The sequence below is a fragment of the Arachis ipaensis genome, chromosome B7, assembly GCF_059453495.1.
Source record: "Arachis ipaensis isolate K30076 ecotype BB chromosome B7, ASM5945349v1, whole genome shotgun sequence".
In the NCBI taxonomy this organism is placed as follows: Eukaryota; Viridiplantae; Streptophyta; class Magnoliopsida; order Fabales; family Fabaceae; genus Arachis; species Arachis ipaensis.
In genome coordinates this window covers 142,960,135-142,975,273 of record NC_142442.1, presented here as the reverse complement: position 1 = coordinate 142,975,273, position 15,139 = coordinate 142,960,135, and the positions used below count along the sequence as shown (strand labels likewise).

Here is a 15,139-nt window from a genome sequence, read left to right as displayed (position 1 = left end):
CAAGCTCATGATACATAAGTTCATAACTTAGCATATTAGCACCCAATACCCCCTATTTTTAGAGAGAGCAGCTGAAAGAAAAAGAGACGGGAGAAGAGAAGCCCTAGCCTTACACTATTCATCATCCTTCATTTGTCCATAACTTTTGTTCCGTAGCTTCGATAGTCACACCATTTGCGGCTACATGAAGCCCTCACCTTTCTCTTCATTTCTACCTAGCTTTAGTGGAGTAATCTCAAGAACCCATCTCTATTTTTCAGTTTGTTTCTAATTTTGAATTTGGGTTTGAGATATTGAGATAATGGTGATTTTGATATTTAGGAAAGACTTAACATTGAGTTCTAGTGGGATTTTGACTTATAAAGATGTGGTACAAGGTAAGGAAACTCTTTTCTTTTGATTTCTTCTAATTACGTATGAAACCCTAACTTGAAAAACATGTAATGGTGGTTTAATTAGATTTGGGTAGAGTTGCTCGGTGATTTTTAGTTCAAGTTGGATTTGCTCGGATTGAGTTGATGCGGAGGGATTGCTTTGTTTGATTGGTGGAGCTTTTGTTTGGAGAATGATTGATCAAGCTTGGGTCCATTCCTTTTGGTGAGGAATAAGTATTGAAAAACGCCATCATTAAGGTACATATCTTAATTTCGAATAGACATTATGTAGCACTATATGAAAAACTAGGTTAATTGTCCCTAGGATAGTGTTGAATGAAAATAATTGTTGTTTTGGATAATTGATGCTAGTGTAGATTTTGTGTTCGTTGATGATTGAAATAATGATGCGTGTTTGCATGAATTTGAGTAATGATGCATATATATGGTTGAATTCAAAAGTGTTGTGATATGTTCGCCTATGAAAGGCTAAGTGACGAGAATTGGGCCAGAGGCCGTGATAGAGTGAGGTATCCCCTATTTGGTAAGTTATGGTAAGTTGGTGGAATTAATTGAGTGAATTGTTTCCCTTGGCATGTTTATGATATTGGATTGCTTGTGAATGATGTATGAACTTTGGATTCTTGGATGATTAAATGTGTTGATTTGGAAGACTGATTGAGGATGACAGTTGATGGATGAAAAGGGATTTAGTGTATGGAGTACGGTTTGAATTTGGGTATTGAAAGGGAAGAATGGTAATTTGGTTTGAAAAGTAAGGGAGTTACGAATTGTAATTTGAAAGGTGCAGAATTTTGTGTAAAACGTAAATTTTGACTAACTTCGACGGTCTATAATTTGGCGCTCAGAGCGTGAAATTTAATGAACTCTATCTTAAATTAAAGTTAGCGAAAAGATCTTTAAAGTAATCTGTAACATCCTACCACACAGAGTTTTACGTCTAGGGTGTAAATAAGAAATGGCGAGGCGCTACGACCCCTAAAAGTAAAATACATACGTATATAACAAAGATAGTATAGCTAGGAACCTTGAAAGAAGGGGTACAATAAAAACAAAATCGAAGATGCATCGCTCACGAAAAATAATAAGACTGAAAACTTATACGAAAAACTAAAAGACAGATATATATAGAATTTCAACGAATAAGTATAATTAAGTATTTATAGAAAAGAAAATAAAGATTGTAATCATGAAAATAAAAAATATTCTAATTAATAAAAAAAAAATTTTTCTTTTAAATTTTAAATGTAATTTAATTTTGTTTATGAAATATATTTAATAAAAAAATATTATGCATAATAAATAATAATTTTTTAATTTGACCGTATTTAACTATATTGATTCATCCGGTTTTAACGTATTTTTATAATTTTATCGGATTTAACTATTTTTATCAAGTTTGATTGAATTAATTATTTGATCGGTTCAAATAATGATTCAACTGAATTGATGATTAAATGATCAAATTTTCAACTAAATAGAACTGAATTTAATAAGTACGGATAAGATCTAAATAGAAACAGGGGCTTGATTGGTTTTTGTCAATTGCTAATTTCATTGATGTTACTTTGTTATTATTGTTATTTGTGAGTAATTGTGATTACAATTATAAAAAAGAATGCTCATGAATGGTGTTGGTTTTGTAAACATTCCAGTCACGCATGACACGCAAATTGATAATACCATACTAAATTACCAATACTCCTAAATAGAGGGCCCAACTAAAATGACCTCAAGCTTAGTTTTCTTGATGTATTCAAGCTTTGTCTCCAATGTCCATAAAAATAAAAGTTATCGCCAAAAAAACATGAAAGAAAGAAGAGGCTGATTTTTTTCAATATCAGAAGAAATCATGAGTTACATATCGAAATGGATATGCATAAAGTATTTATATTAGTATGATATTAGTGCAAAACGCAAGTTATGATTTAATTTTTTTATTTATTTTAAATTCAAAATCTGCAAAATACATGTTGTGATTTTAAGTGTTTTATTTTTTTAACTTATAAACAGTAGATTGCGTTTTGTATAATTAAAATATTTTAATCTAAAAGTATTGCCTATAAATATCATTGTTATTTATTTCCTTTATATTTGTGACTTTTTTGTGATAATTAGTAGTGTCAAAAAAATTGGATGAGGTGAAGTTAAGACTATAGAAGGTATTGCAAATTTACAAGTGTATTTAACGGTGAGATCATATCAAACACACACAAGGAAGTGATTTTTGTGTGTGAATGTCTATTTTCTTTTGCTATTCCATACACATGAGTTTTACGGAGTTACAAAACGTTCTCTGTGAAAACATACAATGTCACATTTCAAAAAGGGTGAGCAATATTTTATACATAAATCATGTACAAGTAATTGGTGGATTAATACGGTTTCAAATACCCATCACTGACAACGCCATCACTGATGACGCATGTATGCAGCAGTTGTTCTATATTTATCAACAAACCCGATATCACGTGTCGATGATAAAGTTGTACGTTGAATTTGAAAAGCATATGAGGCTGGATGTGGTTGACAAGGAGTTGAATATTGATGAAATTAGAGACATAGCTTGGAAAGAGGATAACAACAACAATGAAGAGGAATTTGAAGCCAACTTCGAAATCAATGACGGAGACGAGACAAACAATCAGATGGTGCAAAATGAAGTAAATGCAGTTGTTAACCAACATCCCTTTGGTGTTCTGTCTTTTATGTGAGCTTTAGATCTAGCAACCATGCATGCCACCAAATTTTCTGAGTATGCGAATATGGGTATGTTATGTTTATTCATTAAAGTTATCATTACCATTTCTTTATTTAGCCTTGGCTGACTAACGGTAGTTCACATTTGATAGGTGAAGACAATGTTGTAGTAGAAGTAAGTGAGATTAGTATCCAAATGGAATTTGGTTATAGAGAGTCGATGATCTCTGGAATCAAAAGCTACACTATCTCTAAAGGAATCGATTATACTGTGTATGAGTCAGTACCGCAGACATTCTACACAAAATACAATGGGTATGGTAGAGGATGTGATTGGCTTATCTAAGCTAACTTGATTCAAAAGGAAAGTTGTTAGAAGATCAAGAGATACAAAGGCGAACACACGTGCACCATGGGGATGATTTGACAATATCATGCCAAGTTGGACGTAGACATGATTGTAGATGATATTAGACCATTGGTTGAAGCAGGCCCATCGATAAAGGTGAAATCTATTATTGCAGAAGTTCAATCCAGGTTCAACTACAATGTAAGTTACCGCAAGGCTTGGTTGGCAAAGCTAAAGTCTGGTGCAAAAATTTTCAGTGATTGAGAAATTTCCTACCATACTTTGCCAGTCTGGTGCAAAGCAATGTGTGCCACAATGCTAAGGTCTCATGTTCAAATAAAAACTCTTCTTGTTTATCATGAGAGTGAGGAGGTGAATGGTGTAAGAGTTCTTCAACAGGTATTTTGGAGCTTCTATCCGTATACAACATTTAGACACTGCAAGCTATTGATGCAGGTTGATGACACACCTTTACGGAAGTACGTAGTGGCTCAACCCTCTGTAAATGGTGGCTCTGTTCTGGTGGATCCATCCCAAAGTCACTAGCATGACCTGAGATAGAACGATGGCCAACAGACAATTAGAAAGCATCAGTCCTTTGTTGAGAAAGTTGAAAGAATGCCTTGGTCTCTCTCAGTACCTGAAACAAACTCATGTCCCCAAATGGGTTCAACAAACTGCAGGATTCTTCTACTAGAATTACCAACTGTGGTATGAACGGTTTTGCTTGCGGCTATGGTTGATTCTGGTTGTGGTGGGTAAAAGTTGGGGTGTTCATAGATTGGATTATATCCGCATCTGATCCACAAGATGATCGGATTGCGGATATTACATCCGTAACCGCAGATCCAATCTACAGATCCGCATAAATAATATATATAACTTTCACAAGCCCTAATTTTTCTTTTTCTCCCATTCAGTGCCTCTCACCCCACAGACCTCTTCAAACCTAAGACCTCACCCACTAAGCACCAGAGGCATCCATACTTAGTGCTACCATGCTAGAGACTAGTCGTTTGCTAGTTCCTCTCTTCCTCATGTTTGTTTGTTGCCTGGTTTACCGTGGCTCCTCTCTGCCTCATCTATTGTTGTGGTGCCACCTAGCAGCATCGTTGCCTCTGACGCATTGCGGCCTCTATTCTCCTCCTCGCATCATTGTGCTCTGTTCTTACCGGAGTTGCTTGGTGTCCTTCATTTGCTGCCTCTGTTCTCCTCACATTGCCATCCTTTGTTCTCCTCTTCTCTTCTCATCGGAGTTGTCTTGTAGCTCTGTTCTCATAATTAATTTTTTAATACATATTTACTGAGTGCATATATGTTGGTTTAATTTCTTAATTTTTTCGAGTATGGAAGAAATTAACAGGTGAACTATTGAAGCAAGAAATGTATGGTAATGTTGTAGTTTTTAACTATGAGTCAAGCGACACACAATGTGAAGGAAATTTTCAATATATTTTCGATTTTGTTTTGAATTTTGAGATTATTTATAATTTTTGTTATTTGAATGGGTATATCTGATACTCAATCCGATTCCGAAAATATACGGATTGGATCCAATACTAAAAAATGTGGATACGAGATCTGATCCGATCCAATGATCCTAGTGCGGATCAGATAAAGATTTTGACCATATCTGACCCGATTCGCGAACACCCCTAGGTAAAAGGGAAGTTGATGTTGCTGATAAACTGAAAATTGATGTTGTTGCTCATAAGCTAGAAACTGATGATTGCTCATAAGGAGAAACTGGTGCTATTGCTCATAATGGGAAAACTAGTGCGGTCCAGGTGGTGGCCGGGGGGGGGGGGGAGGGGGAGGGACTGTGGTTGATTCGCCTCGAGGACTGCATGCAGAATTCTCTCGAACAATCTTAGGTGATTGCCATATTGTTGAGTGTACCAATCATAGTACACTGGAAGAGGGTGAAAGTCGACAATTTTGTCTCCTATTTGCAGTTATTATATTGACGATTGTTCCACATATCGACTGAAACTTTATTCCTTTCCCTCCAATCATGGTACTGTGCTCTGGTCAACCACCTGCAATGAGCTTCTCTAATCTGAAAAGCTTCTCCTATTGGAAGTTATACAAGCCCGAATTGGCATCTCACTTGGTCTGTTGGGTGCCATTCTATATGTTGAGTTTGGAAAACTAATCCATGTGATGAACAAACATTATAATTGTTGGTTTAACTTATTTGGTTTAGTGTGCAGGAAAAACAAATCAAATATCTTGGCCCAAGGAACAAATAATTAAAGTCCACACACGGTGGACCATCAGAACCAAGCCAAGCCTTATCACAAGTCCATGAACCAAATATGAGGAAATAAAGAAGTGAGCCCAAAATCCTTCAAGCCTCATACGGTTACCTACTCCCACACCTAAGAAACTTGAAATCCAAATTCAATACAACTTAATCCCTCTTGGCTTCCACCGAAAGCCTAATCTTCTATTCTCTCTCCTCTCTCCTTCTCTTCAGTCACGTTACACATTCAACAAGAAAGAAAGAAGGAAATGAAAAGTGCAGAAGCTATGGAGTGTTGAAGAACAAAAAAGCTTGTTTCCAAAACTAAGAAAGAAGAAAGGGCTACAACCAAGTAGTCAGCTTCATTCGGTCAGAGCACATTAAAAAGTATCTTCCCTCATTTGTGCTACGCCAAGGAACCAAGAAGAAATCCACAAAGCCTCAAGCACAAATCAAGCAACCATGGAGAAATCAAAGTCAAATATGGATAGCAGAATATCCACGGTTCAAATCAAAATTTGGAGCCAAAGCAAGACTCCACAGTCAAGATTGAAGGAACTTGAAGAAAAAGGATGAGAGAGAATGGGTAAGTTGCATGTAACAAATTCGGATTTCTCTCTCCTCACTGACGAAGCCGCTGCAAGTCTGTGAAGGAGAAGAAGACAGTAAGGACCTTGAACTAGATTCAACTTTGGAAGCTTCACTCTTCTATAATAAGGGTAACGGCCGAGGGTTGAAAGCAAGAGATTAAGAACAAAGCACAGAGTTCGGTTCTCATAGCTTCCTAAGCTTGTTGAGTTCTTCTCCTTCATGTTGTTCATTGAGTATTTCTTTTTATCAGTTTAATCTGTCTAAGTCTCATTGAAAAAGGCAAATATGATGAGGTTTGTAAGAAAAAGCCAATGAGAGGTAAAAGGTAGTGAGTTAAACTAGGAGAAAAAGCCATAAGATGTCACATATTTTCTTTGTACATCTTTCTGTTTTGTAGGGGTGTACAAAAAATAACCAAATCGTGGTTAACCGATTAAAAAACCATAACCACATTTTAGTTAACCAATTTAATAAAATAATTTTAAAAACCATATCCATATTATTAAAAAGTGTTTAACCAAAACCAAATTTTAAAAATCGGTTTTTAACCGGTTAACCAAAACCAAAACCAAATTTTATACAACTCTTGTGATCAAATTGGTTAACCGATTTTTTTTTGTAAAAATCGATTTTTAACCGGTTAAAAACCGGTTTTTAATTTTGGTTTTTGAAAAACCCAATTTTTCTTTGTAAAAACCGGTTTTTTAAAAAAACCTTGTTATTTTTTAAAACTGGTTTTTATTTTTATTACCGGTTAAAAACCGGTTTTTAAATTTCCTAACCGGTTTTATCATATAAAACCAATTTGGTTAATTAACTAAATTATATTTTTGGCTAACCCAAAAATAGGTTTGGTTTTTGGATTAACCAAACCATGTACAACCCTACTGTTTTGTTTCATGATCCTATGGAAATTCTTACAAGTTAGGTTAGCACTTGGCTGTTGAAAGCTAGATTGAGCTCTAGTCAAATTTAGATTGGGTTAGAATCTGGATTTATCCGAGATAGGATTTGGTAGATCCTAGGAAAAACTTTGGTGAATGTAATGTGTTAAAAATAGTGAAATTCCATCATAATTGTGATGGAGACTAGATGTAGGCTACATAACCAGGATACATCTCGGTGTTACTCCTTCTTCTCTACTTCACTTTTGCTTCTGTTACTCAGGAGACAAAATGAAAATGTCTCTCAACTCAATACGAGATAAAAGTAAAAATATCTCCTAAGTTTCTTTGAAAAAGCAAAAGTAATATTCAGCAGAAAAGGAGGCTAAGATTCAACCCCTCCTTCTCTTAGCCACTAATAACCATCACTATACACTCGAACGACATCAACAGGCACTTTGTGGAGCACACCCACAGATGTACAAATAGATCCTCAAGAACATTAACTCCCATATATGGCCACCATATAAACGGCACAAAAATAAATACGACGACAATCAATTAAATTATTAAACATAAAAAACTTCTTAACAGAAATCGTTAGTATGTACATCATTCAAACCCGTGTGATCTAATTGTTGCCTAAATTGCACTGTAGACCTCATATATAATCTCTTAATCGGCACCAATGATTCCACCTAAATCAGTTTATATTGGTTATAATCAATACAACAACAACAATAATAACTCTTACCGTTGACCAACTAGAATGCCAACAACTGGAAGCTGATCGCGGGGAACATGTGTTATATCCACGACATACGCTCCCATGCCCAAACAAAGAGTAGAATAAGGTAGCCATCCATCTTTTTACAGTTGTATGGTGATGCACGACAGAACGACCTATATAGATGTGCCAAACAAGCTGCCCCCAACTATAATTAAAAATGCAATGGAAATCTCGAATAAAAGGTAAAAACTTTGAGTTAATAGAATTGGTCGATTTGTCTGAAAACACAACGGTTCCAAGCAAGTAGAATATGTGAGTCTGAATATACTACTCGATAGATTCTTGGGTGTCTAATGGTTTGATGTCTCTACACTATTGAACCCATGCTATGTTTACCTTTCCTAACGTGTGATCGTGCGGACCAGGCTGCCTACCAAAAGCTGCTATGCAGTCCTCTACCAAGAACAAGTGACTGCTGTCCATTCTGCCCATCGCAAGGTCCTTATTAATCGGTAGACCAATAATATGTGTCACGTCTTTTAAGGTGATAGTCACTTCGCCAATTGGAAGATGGAACTTATGAGTTTTTGGCCTCCACTCCATTAAAGTACTCAATAGTGCAGAATGTCCTTTATTTCACCTAATCGCAAAATGTGATGGAACTCAGTTAATGCTAGAACGGCTGCACTAATCTCATGGTAGGTTTTCGATGGGTCAAATTTTTTAAGCAATAAACTCTTAGTAGCCTATAATAATAATAATAATAATAATAATAATAATAATAATAATAATAATAATAATAATAATAATAATAAAAAATAAGAAACTTACATATTAAGGATTATCCAAATGTTCAATAACGAACCATTTTAATTAAATTAAAATTAAAAAAAAAAGCTCACACGGCTGATGTCGAGAAGTTCTTCTTCAACAACACTCCCTCAACACACACGAAAGAGAAAAAACTCAACAATACCAACGACAAAATGTAAATGGAGAGCAACGTACATAAAGGTGAAAAGCGGTCAAACACAAGTATACGTGTTGAACATGCATGAGGCTTCATCACAGTGCACCTGTAAAACATAGGTTGCAATGTCGACTGATTTTGCACGCTTACAAAACGCAGGTTACGTTTTGTTTCGCGCAAGAAAAAGTTGGTCAAACGAGCAGAACTTGTGTACATGCGGGAGACACATTTGTGCATGCATTCATCCCTAAGATGCATTTTACATAATCTTTTTTTTTAGTTTATTGTTCTTGACAAACGCTTTGTGTTTTACAAGTCTATCATTGTTCAAATTCACATTTTTGCACTACACACCATGATACAATATACCTGAATTACACTACTTTAGTATTTTTTAATCCATTTATAAATTAATTTCTGAAAAGAAAAAGAAAGCTAATTACACATGGCTTTAATATTTCTTTAATAATTAGTATTATCAAACAATGAAACAAATAAATATATGACAGAAATTAAAGAAGAATCTCATATTTATTTTGGAGGAGTTTGTTAGGTGAACCTCACACCAAGAGTCACACTCAGAAGCCCCGTAAACCACAACCCACCAAGTGTGAGAGACTGAGACTCACGAACAGAATCTTAGCCTCTTAGGTCGCTTATGCGACCAAAACGCCCCTACACAGAGGCTCTAGTAGTCTAAGACTCTAAGTCTAGTCACCTCACCAACCCAAACATGAAAACAACGCACACATTGGCCGCGAAGAGACACAACACAGAGTAACATGATAAAGGCACGAAGCACTAAAATGAGAGGCTTCGTAGACCCATCACTGGACCAAAATGCCCTTCCCCAAACATTTTACCCCCCACCTCCTTTTTTCTCTTTAAGAAAATGAGCAAAATCACTTCATCAACATCAAGCATGATTACGCAATTGAAATAATACAATATTGGAATTTAGGTGCCAGCCTAAGACCACTAGTGTACACTTTGATCGCAAATTGCAAGAGATCCAATACTTATTTTTCTTTTGTCATTTAATTATTCAGTTTGGAGCTAGGATGATATCATACGGGTAAGTTAAAGTCATAAAGTGGGTTGATAAATTAAAATTAGGCTAAAGAGAATGCAATCAGGTGTGGGTGTGTGTTGCTCCTCTTCCTCCAATTGGTTGTTTGGGCTTGCAGCCGCAGCCGCCCCTCTTCTTCCCTCTTCTCTTACTACAATTTCGTTCCCAATTTCAAAGTCTTCTTCTTCTTCACTCATCACACTCTCCACTCCCTTACTAATTTCATCTCCTCTACGCTCCATTGGTACGTCTACATCTCTCTCTCTCTCTCTCTCACACACACTAAAATCTTGGATCGCTACTAACAATTCTCATTTGTTTGTGGTTGAGAACCAGCGAGTGCGAGTGGTTCGTCTCAGCTTAACGAAATGGCTTCCGATGATGCTCAAGATCCACGCTTACAGAGAATCTCCTCTGCGATCCGTGTCATCCCTGACTTCCCTAAGCCTGGTTAGTGCTTAGTGGTTATTATTCTCTTCTCTGATTCCGTTCTTGTTCTTCTGTTTTGATTTGATTTGCTCAAACATTGTTGCATTGGGTTTTTTCAAGGAATTATGTTTCAGGACATAACCACGCTGCTGCTTGATACTAAGGCTTTTAAAGATACCATTGACTTGTTCGTTGAGAGGTACAGAGATCAAAACATTTCTGTTGTTGCAGGTACTCTCTTCATAATTCTAATGCACAGTCTTGTTCATCGTCAAATAAGATTTGCTTCCATGTTTTTGTTCCTGTTACAACTTGTCATTGTTGATCTCTGCTTACATCATAGGCTGCCTGTTAAACTAAGAATTACATTCAGTATTCATTCATTCATACCAAATTGCCAATCACTCAGTTCTATATGTGCTGTTGGGATATTTTTTGATTCATGAATATCAGAGCATAGTTGAAACAAATTTACTAAATCAGCAACTTGGTTATTAGAATCATCATTTTTTTAGTTTTTGTTTTTGGATCAGCACAAACAAGTCACTGATTTGCATCTGACAGCTTTATTTATCACCTAAATCAGGTGTTGAAGCAAGAGGATTTATATTTGGCCCACCTATTGCATTGGCTATTGGTGCAAAATTTGTCCCCATGAGGAAACCCAACAAGTTGCCAGGTATGAGCTTTTGACGTTTCTTTTGAACGAATTGCATATGGTCTTTTAAGAATTTCTTAGTTAGCAGATTTTTATGGTATGAGCCATTTGGTCTGTCTATTGTATATGGTCATTCTGATTTTAAGTTCTAAACTGCTTCACTATGCTAATTTTAAGCAGCTGAAAGTAACACATATTAAAGTTTTATATTATGATAATTTGAATGCTCAAATTTTCATTCTTGTATTTCAATTGTTTTTTCAGGGGAGGTAATTTCAGAAGAGTATTCTCTTGAGTATGGAACTGACAAAATGGAGATGCATGTAGGAGCTGTACAACGTGGAGATCGAGCCTTAGTCATAGATGATCTTATTGCTACTGGGGGCACCTTATGTGCTGCAATTAAGCTACTAGGTAAACTTGTCGATATTAAGTCTTAGCAGGAAGAAAAGCTGAATTAACATGAAAATGATTTCTGTCCCTTTTGAAGGCTATGTGCAAGTGGTGTAATGGGGTCAGGTTGGTTTAGCTTGATGGGAAAATGTACCGATTTAAATGCTCTTTTTTTGTGTCTCGTACAAATTTAGTGGTTTTTTTCCCAAGTCTGGTCGGGTTGCAAATCTCTCTACATAATACAGAGGTCGGATCCGTCGGGTTGCCCCAACCCGCATACTACCTCTTATTGTGCATTAGTGATCTCTTTCCTCAGATATAACTGCTGTAGGAAGGAAGCTTTGTTGAAGATTTTAGCTGAAAGAAATTTTGTACTTTTGTTTATGGTTTAAAAAAAATCTCTTGAAGTCGTGAAAATAAACAAGTGTAGGGCTTAGGTCTCAAGTCTCAATTTTCCTTTTTATTTTGTTTACACATTCAGACAGATCGTGCATGTTAGATGAATTATTGGTACAAAGTCGACTTGAAACATTGAGTCTTGTCCGATAATATGATAAAATTGATGCATAACTAGCATCTTGATACAATTTTTGCTGTTTGTTTACTCTATTCATTGCAGAACGTGTTCAGGCACAAGTTGTTGAGTGTGCTTGTGTGATTGAATTGCCGGAATTAAAGGTATGGCCTGATACATTTGCCTTATCCCTGTCAGATAGTTTAGACAGTATTTGTTTTTGACACTGTAATCTTAACAAATGTATATTTAGCACCATAAGCAGTCCAAAAGAATGTTCATAAATATTATTTTATTTTAATTTTTAGGCTCAGTATTTGTTTTAAACACCAGAATTTGAACTAACTTATTTTTAGGTTCAGCATTGGTTGCGCTTATTCTTATTCACGTGTTCATGTATTATTTTGTGACCTGCATTGCAAACAATGTAGCATGTTCTCATGAGGACGTTATATAACTACTTAAAATATCAAATCTTTTCTGTTCCAACTGAAATTCAGGTTCATAAACATTTTTTCAGGGGCGAGATAAGCTTACCGGCAAGCCACTATTTGTCCTAGTTAAAGGAGCCTGATCTCGATATTCTGTAGTATTCGTGGTTGTGTCTTAGTAATCCACAATTTGAGCTCTTAGTTGTTCGACTTCAGAGCTTTATTGTTGACTGCTTATATTTTCATACAATATATTTGATGGGATGTGCTGAAGAGAAGCTGAGGTTACTTCTGTGGCCGAGCTCTGCTTTAGATTTTATTTTTTAAAGCAGTGATCTGTGGGACATTTAAAACTCTTAACTTACGTTGCGTTATAGTGAATAACCAATCCAGAGCTGAAGTGTTTGTTACTAACGCCTCTATCATGTTCTATTCATGAGACAGCAGAAGTGTTTGATATTATTATTTTATTAATTGTTTAGTGGATTAAGAATGCTACCTTTTACGGGTTAGAGTTGAATTGCGCATATTTTTTGTCTTAAAAAAAACCTAAAGAAACAAAAGACAGCAGAAGCAAGACACACGAGAGATCTCTACAACTCAAGCAGCATCTCGATCTTAAAAAAGAGCTTCAACAATATTACTAGGAGGATCAAAGCCCTCAATGTATTCATTTTGACTCCAAGTATCGAGTTTTGCTATGAGATTGACCACATTATTTCCCTCTCAAAGCATTAGACTAAAATAAACTTCCCATTCCTTTCCAAGCATCTCGTCAATATGTAGCATCAGATCATCATCTTTCCTATGTAGTAAGCCTATTTTTTCGAATTTATAATTCTTAAATTTAAATAAAGGCGTTTGATTATATTTTTGAAAGAAAATAAAAAAAAAAGTAAAAAGAATTGAATGGCCTAACCATGTATCAAGAGCCAATCTTCGATAAAAGAGAAGGTTCCATCGGAACAAAATTTTTCTTATTTCAGGATATCCTGTCTCTTTTTTTTGTGGGGATCAATGACAAAGATGATGGAAGCGGGAGTTCATTTTGGCCATAGTACTAGAGAATAAAATCCCAGAATGGCACCTTATATATAGTAGCAATGAATGTTTTTCTTGAGTCTATTTCACAAACTTTCAAACTAAAATCATCCCTCTCCATATTTGGATTTTTTGATACTCCAAATTAAAATCCTTCCAAAACAACCTTTTATCTAGGCGCCTTAATGATTTCTAATTACACACCCAAATCTTGCTATTTGAGCTTCCAAAAAAATGCTAACATTACAGTTAACTTTCAAAAAATCAAACTAAGGAAGTTCCCAATCACATTCTTGAATAAAGATAATTGAGATCGAACCTGTTCTAACTCCATCTTCCATCTTCTAGCCAAGATCACCACATTATGTTGTGTCCAAACTTCATATGGATTAAAGATTTTCTGATTTCGATGTCTCCAGATCCACCAAATGCCAGGAAAAAAAAAGGTTTTTCCCCAAAACAACAACCTTCATCAAAGAAAACATATCCCACAAACTTAAAGAATTGAAGGATCCAATCTCATCCAAATATCTTGTGCTTATGGACAACATAGCAAACAATGCATCGTCAATTCTGTCTTCGCCACATCGAAGGCACATGTTCGATTTAGAGAGTCCATGCCGGTGTCGAAAAGCCTCCGTTGAGAAATGTGGTATATTTTCGATATGTGTAGCATTTTTATTTGGGAAATGTTAGAGTTAATATTTTTACAATGAAAGTAAGCGGTCATACGATTTTTAAATCAAGTCTAACCAAGTCTGTTCTTCATCATTTTTTTTCTTCTTTTCTTGTTCTTCTTTAACGTCATCCTCTTTCTCCTTATTCTTTTCTTTTTCTGCTCCTCTTATTCGATTTTTTCTCCTTTTTCCTTCCCATCCTCCTTCATTATCATCATCATTATCATCATTGTCATTGTTTTCTTTATTTTCTTCTTCTTTTATGTATGTTCAGACAACTAGAGCATAGAAATTAACTTATAACATTGAAAATTTTAAAGAATCACATACCCAAAACATTGACATCCAACTAATAAAACACATATAATACAGAAATTTTAGTACACAGTACAAAAAATTTGGTGTACATCATAGAAATTTTTGTGCACAGTACATAAATTTTTGAAGGACTACATATCTAAAACATTGACACCAACCAATAAAATGCATACAACACAAATTTTTTGTGTGCAGCACATAATTTTTTTATGCACAATACAAAAATTTTTGAAGAACGACATATCCAAAATATTAGCTCACTAAATTAACAAAATACATTCGCAACAAAAATTTATGTGCTATTTGCAAAAATTTTTTTATTATAAACAAAAATTTCCGTACTATGTGATGCATGACCATCTTTAATTATTTTTTTATTTTTTATTTTTTTTTACATAAAATTAGTGATTTTCTTATTACAATTGAGACTCTTGTGCTCAAAATGGATCATCAACAACTGAATCACAAAATCCTCGTCGTGATACACAAAACCAATCTTCACATTAACTTCCCAATGAATTCATTCTCGGTCAATCCCAGGTCACCTAGGTCACCCTTTTGAGTTTAGTCATAGGTCACAACAAAACCTAACCCTTCCCAATTTAAAGTCCAATCAACCAGCACCTGTTTTCGTGTCTGATACCAATGTTGATCTTATCTATGTCCCTATTTTGTCTAATTTTGTGGATACTACTGCTTTATCTTCTGTGATATCTGAATAGGCTGCAGATGCTCAAGTCTGCAT

General features: G+C 35.3%; 1 protein-coding gene across 1 annotated transcript; it reads left to right on the top strand.

The window, feature by feature from the left end:
• The first annotated feature begins 9,813 nt into the window (after positions 1-9,813).
• Positions 9,814-12,772, top strand: LOC107606372 (adenine phosphoribosyltransferase 1). The gene is made up of 7 exons (XM_016308438.3): positions 9,814-10,177; positions 10,270-10,383; positions 10,483-10,593; positions 10,949-11,041; positions 11,285-11,434; positions 12,033-12,091; positions 12,448-12,772. The coding sequence occupies exons 1-7, from the start codon at positions 9,991-9,993 to the stop codon at positions 12,499-12,501; spliced, it is 768 nt and encodes a 255-aa protein (XP_016163924.1). The 5' UTR covers positions 9,814-9,990; the 3' UTR covers positions 12,502-12,772.
• Positions 12,773-15,139: the final 2,367 nt, after the last annotated feature.